We start from the raw sequence: 13,217 nt of genomic DNA, 5'->3' as shown, positions 1-13,217 counted from the left end.
CCATAGGCTGCCTTTTAGTTTTGCTGATTGTTTCCTTCACTGTGCAGAAGCTTTTTATCTTGACGTAGTCCCAATAGTTCGTTTTCACTTTTATTTCCTTGCCTCCAGCAATGTGTCTAGTAAGAATTTGCTACAGCTGAGGTCACAGAGGTTGCTGCCTGTGTTCTTTAGGATTTTGATGGTTTCCTGCCTCACATTTCGGTCATTCATTCATTTTGAGTTTATTTTTGTGTGTGGTGTAAGGAAGTGGCCTGGTTTCATTCTTTTACATGTTGCTGTCCAGTTTCCCAGCACCATTTGTTGGATATTCTTTCCTGCTTTGTCAAAGATGAGTGGACCATATAGTTGTGGGTCCACTTCTGGGTTTTTTGTTCTGCTCCATTGATCTATGTTTTTGTGCCAGTATCATACTGTTTTAATGACTACAGCTTTGTAATAGAGCTGGAAGTCTAGAGTCATGAAGCCTCCAGCTTTGGTTGTCTTTTTCAGGATCACTTTGGCTATTTGGGGCCTTTTGTGGTTCCGTACAAATTTTAGGATTGTTTGTTCTAGCTCTGTGAAAAGTGCTGGTGTTCTTTTGATAGGGATTGCATTAAATATGTAGATTGCTTTGGGTAGTACAGACATTTTAACAATGTTTGTTCTTCCAATCCATGACCGTGAAATGTTTTTCAATTTCTTTGTGTCCTCTTCAATTTCTCTCATAGGTATTCTATAGTTTTCAAAATACAGGTCTTTCACCTCTTTAGTTAGGTTTGTTCCTAGGTATTTTACTGTTTTTGATGCAATTGTAAATGAGATTGATTCCTTGATTTCTGTTTCTGCTGCTTCATTATTGGTGTATAGAAATGCAACTGATTTCCGTACACTGATTATATCCTGCGACTTTGTGAAATCATGCCTTAGTTCTAGCAGTTTTTGGTGGAATTTTTTTTTTTTTTAAGTAGGCTCCATGCCCAGTGTGGAGCCCAATGTGGGGCTTGAACTCTCGACCCTGAGATCAACACCTGAGCTGAGATTAGGAGTTGGACACTTAACTGACTGAGCCACCCAGGTGCCCCTGGTGGAGTCTTTGATGATATTTATTATAAGTGACACCAAGCTACCCTGTCAGTGGGAATTGAAAAAATAAAAGATTGCACAAGAGGAAGGAAATAACAGAAGTATGTTAGTTTGTAATAACAACTCAGTTTTGAAACCAGAAGTCAAAAAAAGAAGCCTTACTGTATAAAGTTGGCATGTGTAGATTTGTGCCTAGATCTTGAGTTACAGTTTGTGGAAAAGAATTAGATTAATCATAATATTTTTTCTTCTAGGTAATTTTGTGAGAAAAATTTTGCAGCCTGCTTTTCACTTAATTGCCAGTGAAGATGATGATAGTATTTCAGAGAGCACGGGCCACGGATTTTCCCATTTTCCTGAAACGCCAATTAAACAAGGAATTTCCTTTAGCAAAATGTCCTCAGATAAAGATAGAGAAGAGAGCCGGACACAGAATTCAAAGGAATGGGAGAGGCTGGGGTCAGCTGAGCAAAGCAGTCCTGACCTATCATTTTTAGTTGTGAAGAATAACGTAGGAGAAAAGCATCTTTTTGTAGACCTCGGTAAGTAAGATTGCCAGCTCTCTGTTAGACTGTCCTCGTGTCCCTCCCTGAGCGACCCGTCAGTGCCCATCTGTCACTTTGCTTGAGGATTCTTGCTCCCACCACTGGTCCACAGTGACCATGGAATCACTAGCAGAATGTGACCCATGAGCTAGGGTGCTGGCACATGGCGAGGCTTCTGTCCGGAGATCTGAGAGCGGCCCCTATGGGACCGAGGCCCCAGGCTGCCCTGAGTTCCAAAAGAGAATCATTGGAACTGTCACTTGCCCCGAAGCGTCCAGAGGATTTGTGTCAGGGGAGTCCTGACAGGGGCCAGTTGGACCAGCGTTCTCCAGGACTGGTGACGGGTTTAATGAGATGAAATACATGTTAAAAACAGATACAGTATAAAAATGGTACTTTTATGTGGCAAAATGAGGCCAGTGGTCTCTTCACTCAAGAGCTTTGTAGTCAGTGGCTGGAGTCATTTCGCCAGCTTTTGGACTATCCTCATGCTGGGGCTTCTTCACGTATGCTCTCTTCCTCCTTGCTTCTGGTCCGTGGACCTGAGGATGTATGAAGCACTGGGCAAGAGGGAGCCTGGTCAGGTAACACATGGGCCGCTCAGGACCCCCAATTCAACCGGCTCCAATCTGGTGAACTAAACCTCATTTTTTAAGAATTTTAAGTAGGCTTCACGCCCAGCACAGGGCCCAACGCGGGGCCTGAACTCACGAAGCTGAGATCAAGAGTCAGATGCCCGACTGATGGAGCTACCCAGGCGCCCTTAAACCTCATTTTTATGCTGTTGTTCTAGCTTGTGGTTTGAAAGCCATTAAGAGCACATTTTGCCATTGCGTGTTAGGTCAACTGCGAAGGTTTCAGTGTCTAGAGGCTGAAGGAAACTCTGTTTAACTTAGAGGCAGGATTATCAAGCCAACCGGGCCAAGAGTAGGGAAGTGTGCCTGCTGTCTTATATACCTTCCTAGCTAGCTACCCTGACAACCAGGTGCCAGAATTTGGAAATGTAGTCAGAGAAGCGCAGTGCAGTGGTTTGGGTGTGAACAAGCATGAGTTACGAACAGAGGAGCATTCTTCCAAATGACAAGTCTTGTTTTGTTAGCGGAATATCCTCTCCAGGTTGTGCTAACATGCAGTAAACTAGGGAGAAGGCCTAGTAGGAAGTGATTCGGGAAGGGGGGCAACAGTAGCTGGTCGCTGTGCTCTACCTCAACCCCAAACAGATACCCCAATTCATGACAGTTAGCCCTAAAAGTTAGTTTACTGGACTAGCAAGGAAATTTCCATGATATGCTTGAAAGATAGATTTCAAGAGTATACCCAGAATTATTTATGTACCAAAAAGGGACATTCCTTAAGGCATCTTTTGAAAAGGTCAGAGATTTAATAGTACACACCCAAATTTTTTTCTGAAAGATTTTATTTTTTTTAAGTATTTTTCTACACCCAACCCAGGGCACAAACTCACAATCCCGAGATCAAAAGTCGCATGCTCTACTGACTGAGCCAGCCAGGCACCCCACAGGCCAAAATTTTTTGAGGAACCTTTTTATTGAAGTATAACAATTCAAACTGAAATATGAGTAATTTGTGAGTGTACAGGTCAGTGAATTATCACAAGATGAACATACCTTTGCCACCACCCCCTAGATGAGAAATAGAAGATTATCAGGACCCCAGAACCTCTTCCATGTTTTTCCAGTGAGTACTCTTCCTCCTCCCCACAGGTGACCGCTAATCCATCCTCTAACACCATAGACTAGTTTTTGCCCATTTCTGAACTTTTTATCGTTGGAATCATATAGTATTTATGGCTTGCTTTTTCACTTTCTTAGTGGTTTCTTTGATGAAGAAAAGTAACTTTAAATAGTAGTAGTCTAATTTATCAACATTTTCCTCTTAGTGTTTCTGGTATCTTGTTAAATCTTTATCCCCAAATTATGAAGATATTCTCCTTCTTATCGTCTAGAAGACTTATTTTTTTTTTACCTTTTATATTTAGATCTATAATCCACTTGGAATGGATTTTTTGCCTATTGTGTGAAGAGGAGTCAAGATTCATTTTTTTTCCTGTACGAATATCCATTTGTCTCAGTACTATTTGTTGAAATAATTGTCCTTTTCCTAAAAGGACATCTTTGTCATAAGTCAAGTGTCTATATATGTTTGGTCTTTCTCTGGATTATGTTCTGTTCCATTGTTATATAGATCTACTTTTGTGCCAATACCATTTACTGTCTCAATATAGGCTTTTTTTTTTTTTTTTAAGTCTTATATCCAGTAGGAGAAGTCCACTGAGTTTGTTCTTTGAAATTTCTTGGCTGTTCTTGACCATTTGCACTTCCATTTAAACTTTAGAATCAACCTGTCAGGTTACACATACACACACACGCATGCGCACGTGCGCTCTGCTAGAATTTTGGTTTAGTTTACACTGAATCTAGAGATCAACTTGGAATTGACATTTTTATAATACATGAGCATGCTTTGTCATTCCACTAACATAGATGTTCTCTAATTTCTCTCAATGTTTTACAATTTTCTAAACAGAGAACTTATGTATCTTTTGTTAGATTTATTTTAGGTATTTGGGTGGTTGTTTTTTGTGGGTTTTTTGTTTTTTTGGCTTAAACAACAAACATTTATTTCTCACGGTTGTGGAGGATAGAAGTGCAAGATCAGGGTACCAGCATGGGTGGATTCTCGTGAAGTCCCTGTCCTGGTTTACAGATCATGATCTTCTCATTGTATGCTCACATAGTGGGGAGAGAGCAATATTTGATTTTTTTGATGCCTCCCTTCTTTGGGATTTTGGCACCAGAAATACTCACTGCCTTGGAAGCTCTTTAATAGTCTCAAACTTTTTTCCCTAGATGATTTGCCCAGCTTTTCTATTTATTTACAATAGAAGGGTTACCCCCAAGTAATCTCGTCTCGTTTTCTGTTTCTGCATGTGGCATTCTTCCATACCAACTCCACTTTATCTTAATTTGTATATTGCTTTTGTTTACAGCTGATAGAAAATAATTACTTTTTCATTTTTATTTTTGTTTACATGAAGGTGAGGTTTTTTTTCCGCCTTCATTTTTTTATTGAGGTGTAATTGACATACCACCTAACATTAGTTTCAGGTGTACAACATAATGATCTGATATTTGTAGATATTGCAAAAGGATCACCACAGTAACTCTAGTTAGCATCCGTCACCATACATAGTTACAGAATTTTTTTCTTCTGATGAGAATTTCTAAGATGTACTCTCTTAGCAACTTTTAAATATGCAGTACAGTGTTATTAACTGTATTTGCCGGGCTGTACATTACATCCCCGTGACTTACTTATGTTATAACTAAAGCTTGTGTTTTTTGACTCCCTTTACCCATTGGCCCACCCCCACCTCCCCACCTCAAGCAACCACCAGTCTGTTCTCTGTATTTATTGGCTTGGGTTGTTTTTTTCTTTATTTTAATTTTTAGATTCTCTATATAAGTGATACGGTATTTGTCTTAACCTGACTTATTTCACTTAGCATAATGCCCTTAAGGTCCATATGTGTTGTCACAAATGGCAGGATTTTTCTTTCTTTTTAATGGTTAAATAATATTCCATTTTGTGGAGATACATATATATTTTTTCCAGGTTCATTTTCTTTATTCATTCATGCTTTGTTGTAAGTTAATTGAACATACATACTTGATTTATTTCTTTGCTTTCTGTTCTGTTCTGTTGATCTGAATCTGTTTTTACTGCCAATCCTGTACTGTCTTGATTACTGTTGCACTGTGATGTAGTTTGAAATCAGGACGCATGATGCCTCCAGCTTTGTCCTCCTTTGTCTGGGTAGCTTTAACCATTCCGGATCTTTTGTAGTTCATGTAAATTTTAGAATTCTTTATTCACTTCTGTAAAAAATGCCATTGGAATTTTGATAGGGATTGCACTGAATCATAGCTTGCCCTGGGTACATACTATAGACATTTTAACAGTATTCTTCCAGTCCAGGAGCTTGGAATATCTTTCCACTTGTTTGTGTCATCTTCAGTTTCTTTCATCAGTGTCTTTTTTATAGTTTTCTGAGTATAGGTCTTTCACCTCCTTGGTTAAGTTTATTCCTAGGTATGTTATTCTTTCCAGTGCAATTGTAAATGACATTTCTTTTTTTAATGGGATTGTTTCTTAACTTCTTTTTCTGATGGGTTGTTACTATATAGAAATGCAACAGATTTCTGTACTGTTGATTTTGTATCCTGCAACTTCACTGAATTCATTTATTCTAACGGTTTTTTGGTGGAGTCTTTGGGGTTTTCTACATAGCCATTTCTGTACATAAACATGTGTAAATAATGACAGTTTCACTTCTTCTTTTCCAGTTTGGGTGCCTTTTATTTCTTTTCTTGCCTACTTGCTCTGGCTAGGACATCCAATACCATGTTGATAGAAGTGGTGAGAGCGGATGTTCTTGCCTTGTTCCTGATCTTAGAGGAAAAGCTTTCAGCTTTCACCACTGAGTATGATGTTAGCTTTGTGTGTGTCACATACAGACTTTATTATGTTGACCTGTGTTTCCTCTGTGCTCCTTTTGTTGAGAGTTTTGGTCATATGTGGATGTTGAATTTTGTCAAATGCCTTTCCAGCATCTATTGAGATGATCATTTGATTTTTATTAAGCCACTTTGTTTTTTATGAAAGACCCATATTAGCATGGCAACAGCTTTTTTTGTAAGATTCCTCTTTGGAATCTTTCGGTTAGTGAACACAGGTAGTAATGTAGATCGTTCATAAAAGTAAAGTGTTGTAACACGAACTTCCAGAAAGTGGGGGATACCCATATTGTTGAATTTGGTTTGCTGTTACTTTTCTTCTTTAGTTATTTTGTTGAGAACTTTCACGTATGTTCATCGAGGATATTGGCCTGTAATTTTCTTTCTTCTCTGTTTATTTTTGGTGTCATGGTAACACTGGCCATGTAAAGAGTTTGGAAGGGTTCCTCCCTCTTCTGTTTTTGGGAATGGTTTGAGAAAGAACGTATTCTTCTTCTTTAAATGTTTGGTAGATTCCACTTTAAAGCTCTCTGCTCCTGAGCTTTTGTTTGTTGGGAGGTTTTTTTGTTTTTTTAAAGATTTTATTTATTTATTTGACAGAGACACAGTGAGAGAGGGAACACAAGCAGGGGGAGTGGGAGAGGGAGAAGCAGGCTCCCCGCAGAGCAGGGAGCCCGATGCGGGGCTCGATCCCAGGACCCCGGGATCATGACCTGAGCCGAAGGCAGACGCTTAATGACTGAGCCACCCAGGTGCCCCAGTTGGGAGGTTTTTGATTGCTGATTCAATCTCCTTACAAGTAATCGGTCTATTTTCTATTCATGATTTCAGCCTTGGAAGGTTATCTGTTTCTAGGAAGTGGCAGACTTGTTCAGGTTGCCCAATTTGTTGGGGTGCAGTTGCTCACAGTCGTTTTCTGTGATGCTTTGTATATCTGTGGTATCAGTTGTAACATGTTCTCTTTCATTGCTGACCTGATTTTAGTACTCCCTTTTTCCCTTGGTGAGTCTAGCTAAAGGCTTGTCAGTTTTGTTTATATTTTCAAGGAACCAACTCTTGCTTTCATTGATCCTTTCTGTTGTTTTTGAAAGTCTCCATTTCATTTACTTCTGCTCTGATCTTTATTATTTCCTTTCTTCTACTAATTTTGGGTTTGTTTGCTGTTCTTTTTCTAATTTCTTGAGGTGTAAAGTTGTTTGAGATTTTTCTTGTTTCTTGATATAGGTATTTATCATTATGAACTTCCCTCTTAGAATTGCTTTTGCTGAATCCCATAGGTTTAGGTTTGTTGTATTTCTTTTTTTTTTTTTTTTTTTGTCTCTAGGTATTTATCTTTTGATTCCTTTGTGACCTATTTTTTTTTCAGTAGCACGTTGTTTGATCTCCATATGTTTGTGAATTTTCCAGTTTTCTTAGCATTGATTTCTTTTTTTTTTTTTTTAAAGATTTTATTTATTTGAGACAGAGAGAATGAGAGAGAGAGAGCACATGAGAAGGGGGAGGGTCAGAAGGAGAAGCAGGCACCCTGCCGAGCAGGGAGCCCGATGTGGGACTCCATCCCAGGACTCCAGGATCATGACCTGAGCCGAAGGCAGTCGCTTAACCGACTGAGCCGCCCAGGCGCCCCTTAGCATTGATTTCTAATTTCACGGTATTGTGGTCAAAAAGATGCTTCATATGATTTCAATCTCAAATTTGTTAAGCCTTATTTTGTGGCCTAATGTATGATCCATATGGAGAATGCTCCATATGCACTTGAGAAGAATGTATTCTGTTGCTTTTGAATGGAACGTTCTGTATGTATCTGTTATTTCCATCTGGTCTAATGTGTGGTTTAAGGTTGATGTTTCTTTGTTACTGATTTTCTGTCTGGATGATCTATCCATTGATGTAAGTGGGGGTACTGAAGTCTCCTACTCCTGTATTTCTATTTCTCTTGTTAGATCTGTTAATATTTGATTTATGTATTTAGGTGCTCTTATGTTGGTGCCTAAATATTTGTAAGTGCTATATCCTCTTTTTGGATTGACCCCATTGTCATTATGTAATGCCTTTCTTTGTCTCTTACTACAGTCTTTCTGTTGAAGTATTTTGTCTGAGGAAAGTAGAGCTAGCTACCCCAGCTTTCTTTTGGTTTCCATTTGTGTGGAACATCTTTTTCCATCCCTTCACTTTCTGTGTGTGTTCTTATATCTGAAATGGGAGCATGTAGATGGGGCTTGTTTCATTTTTATCTTTTCAGCTACTCTCTCGCTTTGGATTGGTGAATTTAATCCATTTACAGTAATAATTGATCCATATGTGCTTGTAGCCGTTCATTATTTTCTGGCTGTTTTTTAATTCTTTTTTTTCCTACTTCTCTTGCTCACTTCCTTTGTGGTTTGATGAATTCTTTAGTGGCACGCTTCCTTTCCCATTATCTTTTGTGTAGCTACTATATAGCTTTTTGCTTTGTGGTTACCATGAGGCTTACAGATAACGACTTACATTCATAGTAGCCTTTTTTAGGTTTATAACAACTTAAGTGTGAACGCATTCAAAGCTGTGCATTTTTATGCTCTGCTCCCGTTTTACGTTTTGCCAGTCACATTTTACCAGTCACATTTTACATCTTTTTATCTTGTGCGTCCCTTAGCTTATTATTATAGTTGCAGTTTTCACTACTTTTGTCTTTTAACCTTTACACTAGCTTCACACTTGACTCATATACTTCTTTAATATATGGTTGCCTTTACCAGTGAGATTTACACTTTTATACGTTTTCTTGTTACTAATGAGCAACTTGCCCTTTGTTTTTTCCCAGCTTACAGGTGTCCCTTTAACATTTCTTGTAAGACCAGTTGAGTGGTAATGAACTTTTTTATCTCGTGCTTGTCTGGAAAACTCTTTATCTGCCCTTCAGTTATGAATGATAACTTTGTCAGATAGAGTATTCTTGGTTGGAGGTTTTTTCTTTCAGCACTTGGAATATATCATGCCACTCTCTGTGGCCTGCAACATTTCTGCTGAAAAATGTGCTCATAGTCATATGGGGTCTCCTTGTATGTAATAAGTGATTTTTTTCTTGATCCCTTTAAGATTCTCTCTCTCTTTTTTTGTTTAACTTTTGACATTTTAATTATAATTTGTCTTGGTATGGGTCTCTCTGCGGCATTCATTTCATTTGGAATTCACAGTCCGTCCTGGATCTGTATGTCTTTCCTTCCCCAGGTTATTGAAGTTTTCAGTTACTTCTCCAGAGAAGTTTTCTGGCCCTTTCTCCTTCTGGGATTCGTATAATGTAAATGTTAGTCTGCTCAGTGTTGTCTCAGAAGGCCCTTAAGCTATCTTCACTTTGTTTCATTCTTTTCTCTTTCCGCTGCTCTGTTGGGTGAGTTCCTCTGTCCTGTCTTTGAGTTCATTGGTTCTGCTTCATCTAGTTTGCTGTTGAACCCCTGTAGGGTATTTTTCAGATCGGTTTTTGTATTTTCAGCTCTGTGACTTCTGTTTGCTACTTTCTTACATTTTCTCTTTTTGTTGAAGTTCTCACTGTGTTCATCCATTCTGCTCCCAAGTTTGGTGAGCACCTTTATGACCATTACTTTGAACTCTTTATCAGATAAATTACTTATCTCCATTTCATTAAGGTTGCTTAAGAGTTTTATCTTACTTGTTTGGAATGTAGTCCTCCGTTCTTCATTTTGCTTGACTCTGTTTGTGTGCATTAGATGAAATAGCATCTCCTCCCAGTCTTGGAGGGTTGGCCTTGTGTAGGAGATGAAACTTATCCTTCAACCCTGTCCTAGCTCTTGGCTGTTTCTCAAACTTTTATAATTATCCAAGCAGCCTATTTTATTTTTAAGAGTTCCCAGGACTTCAGAGTATGCCAGGCCCAGTTAATGTCCCAAAGGGGAGGATCTCATTCAGCACCTACATTCAGGTGATGGGAAGCCAGACCCTCAGGCAGCAGCTTTTAAAGAATGAAAATATGTATAGTCATATGGGACTGCGAGTGTAAGTCCCGCTGACCCTCACAGCCAGGTAATATGGAGGTCTCCCATAGGTCGTAGTCGCAAAAATCAGGACTGGAGCATATAAGCTCCTTTCTGAGAGATGCTGGTGCACTATCGTGAGGTAGAAGAGAGCACGGAGATAGCATCCCCTGGCCTACCTTCCCTGAGAGCAGCTCTGGAGCTTCTAGACCTGTGCCTCACTTGAAGACTGCCCCTCAGGCCAGAGCTCTAGGACAAGCCATTAGGCCTCTTTCCCAGAACGGCTGGGGGTGCTCCAGTCTGCTGTCTGTGCAGTGCCCTGCGGGTGGGAGCCATCTAAGAACTATCTCTGAAGGCTACAGTCTTGTGAGCGCCCCCCCCTCCCCCCCGCTGAACCGAAGCCCCCTGGCCACCAGAGCCAGGTGATTGAGGGTTATCCCCTAGGAGGCAGCCCCCCAAAAGCAGGGTACCCGATGTCAAAACTGGGGCACGAGACACGTATACAAGTTCCCCTCCGAGAGATGCTGGTGCTGTAAAGCACAGCAAAAGAGAGGATGAAAATATTGCCTGCCCTCCGAGGTCTCAGGAAGGGTTTCCAGTTAGCCCCTAGGTGCATGTTTAATTAGAAGCCTGCCCCAGCAGCTGCACCAATGATGATAGCTAATGGGCCTCTTAGGCAGAGAGACTGAGCTCCTGAGCCTGTTGGCTCTTGCTGTGCCCTCGGGATGGTTGCTGGTTAAGAACTCCTTCTCCGTTGGTTACAGTTTTGTAGGACCTGTGAGCGTCAGTCCCACTGGCCACCAGAGCCAGGTGATAGAACGAAGTCCCCTGGCAGCAACTGCAAAAATCAGGGCATCGAACAAAGGGCATAAGCTCCATTCTGGAAGATATCAGTGAGCTGGATGAAGCAGAGGGAGCGTGCAAAGGTGATGTGCACTGAGCTCCATTCCCTCCATTCCCTGAGAGCTCTTCTGCAGGCTCCTGTAAGTGTGCCAGACCAGAAGCCTGCCCCTTGGGCCAGAGCTGCTGCACAAACAAATAGGCCTCTCTCTCAGAAACTGGGGATGTGTTTCAGTCTGTCCCTTTGTGGTGCCCTGGGAGTGGTAGTGTCCCGAGAACTGTCTCTCCAGTCGTTACAGTCCTGGGGACCCAGGAACGCAAGCCTCCCTGGCCTTCAGAGCCGGGTGATCAAGGGATCATCTGAAAAATGGATCACCAGTAAACACTGGGGCACCAAATGTGAATAGACACTTTCCTCCAGGAGCTACTGGTGCTCTGGAGCACAGCAGAGGGGGAGCCAAAGATTGTGTCCAGTGGCTGGAGTGAGGCAGAGGGGGTGAACAAAGATGGCACCCACTAAGAAAAGGGGGGAAAAGGAAGAGGGGGAGAAAAAAAAAAAGATGGCGCAGAGAAGAAGATGGCGCCCACCACCTCCATCCCTGGAGAGTATCCCTCAGTCCAGCACTTTAAAGTTTGGAAATGAGTCCCTTTCGCATAAAGTCTGGGCACTTTTGAAGGGCTGCTTCTGCACTAGGCCTTGGGGTGAGTGAGTCTGCACGTAAGCCCTTAAGAGCCCTTCCTCAGTTTGCCACGGCCCAGCTGGTCTTCAAAGCCAGATGTTTCTGAGGCTCATCTCTTAGGTGCAGGCCTTAAAAGTTGGGGTACCTAACGTGAGGTATGAATCCTTTGCTTTCAGGGAGAAGCCCCGGGTTTTGAATTCTCCCAATCGTAGGTTGTTGCACTGGGGGTGGGGCTTATGGTGAAATTGTGTCTCAGCCTTTCCCACCTGCTTTGGTGTGGTTTCTATCTCATTTGGTGAAGGAGTCAATCTGCCGGGTTGTAGGTTTTTTTCAGATGAAATCGTTCCAAATATAGCTATAGATTTGGTGCTCTGTGGTGTGGAGGGAGTTCGGGATCATCCTGCATTGCCACCTTGAACCAGAACCAGTTGTTTCTCTAACAGTGCTCTATACGAAATTAGTATTTGCTGACTGTCACTGAAAACATGCATTCATACTTGTTTTATTAATTTTTGACAATAGGAGTTTATACAAGAAATAGAAACTTTCGGCTGTATAAATCATCGAAGATAGGAAAGCAGGTGGCTTTGGAGATTGCTGAAGACAACAAATTTTTTCCTAAACGGTCCAAGAATATTTCTGAAGAAAACCAGTATTTCCTATCTTCTTTGGTCAGCAATGTCAGGTATATAGTCCCAGAATCAAACCATTACGTATTCATGAATGCTCTTTAAACAGTGATAGGCGTTGTATAGTACCAACATGTGAATTGTGTAAATTCATTCTAACTTAAGAAAATGAAAGTTCTTAAAATTCCAGGTTAACTTTTTTCTTTCATCCATTTGGAAATAGAGTTACTATTAATATCTACTTTTCATGTATGCACATTCATACATATAATTTACGTACCTCCTTCATTCAAAGAATATTTTTTGAGTTCATTATTTATGTGGTTATGTCAGTTGTTTTATCCACTTAACATTATATCATGAATATCTGCCAAGCTAATAATTTGCAACAGTTAGTTGTAATTAAAACTTTTAATGCCTATATGGTTTTCCGTTATACTGATAAACTCTAATTTGTTGTCAGTTTTGTTGTTGAACACTTAAGTTGCCACGCTTTGGTCATTTTTAAAAAGTGTGAAAGACCCCTTTCAACAGAAACGTTTGCCTCTACTTCCCTATATCTGGGCTGGCAAATTTTGTTAGTCCCAATCACGTGTTTAACGATCAGACTAAATTGCCTTGCTACATTAACTTGCTTTACTTCTTTTTCCTTGGCCTTCCCTAGATCGAATTCTCAGGAGAAATCCCATAGAAATAAATGTTAATAAAATATTTAAAATACTTCACTGGAGGGGAAGTTGTGTCCAGATGTCCACTTGGCAGCAGTTACCCAGGAGGGTGGGAAGACAGGTGGTTTTTCGTCATGTTATTTCTGTCATAACATTTTTCAGAAGTAATGTCAAAGTCTTCACTTCCTTACCTTTTATTTTTTTATTTTTTATTTTTTTTTAAAGATATTATTTATTTATTTGACAGAGAGAGACACAGCGAGAGAGGGAACACAAGCAGGGGG

General features: G+C 40.4%; 1 protein-coding gene across 5 annotated transcripts in view; it reads left to right on the top strand.

Moving 5' to 3' along the window:
* Window positions 1-13,217, top strand: part of PRIMPOL (primase and DNA directed polymerase) — a 53,071-nt gene that overhangs the window by 25,772 nt on the left and 14,082 nt on the right. For 4 of the 5 annotated variants that reach the window (XM_035004260.1, XM_035004258.1, XM_035004257.1 and 1 more), the window contains 2 exons: window positions 1,317-1,604; window positions 12,159-12,321. In XM_035004260.1, coding sequence (XP_034860151.1) covers window positions 1,317-1,604; window positions 12,159-12,321 — 451 coding nt within the window. The remainder of the gene's footprint in view (window positions 1-1,316; window positions 1,605-12,158; window positions 12,322-13,217) is intronic. The other variant, XM_035004261.1, reaches the window with a different exon arrangement.

This window comes from Mirounga leonina, unplaced genomic scaffold, assembly GCF_011800145.1.
Source record: "Mirounga leonina isolate KUSES-001 unplaced genomic scaffold, KU_Mleo_1.0 Mir_128, whole genome shotgun sequence".
NCBI classification, from domain to species: domain Eukaryota; kingdom Metazoa; phylum Chordata; class Mammalia; order Carnivora; family Phocidae; genus Mirounga; species Mirounga leonina.
The sequence above is the reverse complement of the archived record's forward strand: the minus strand, read 5'-3'. Positions and strand labels throughout refer to the sequence as shown.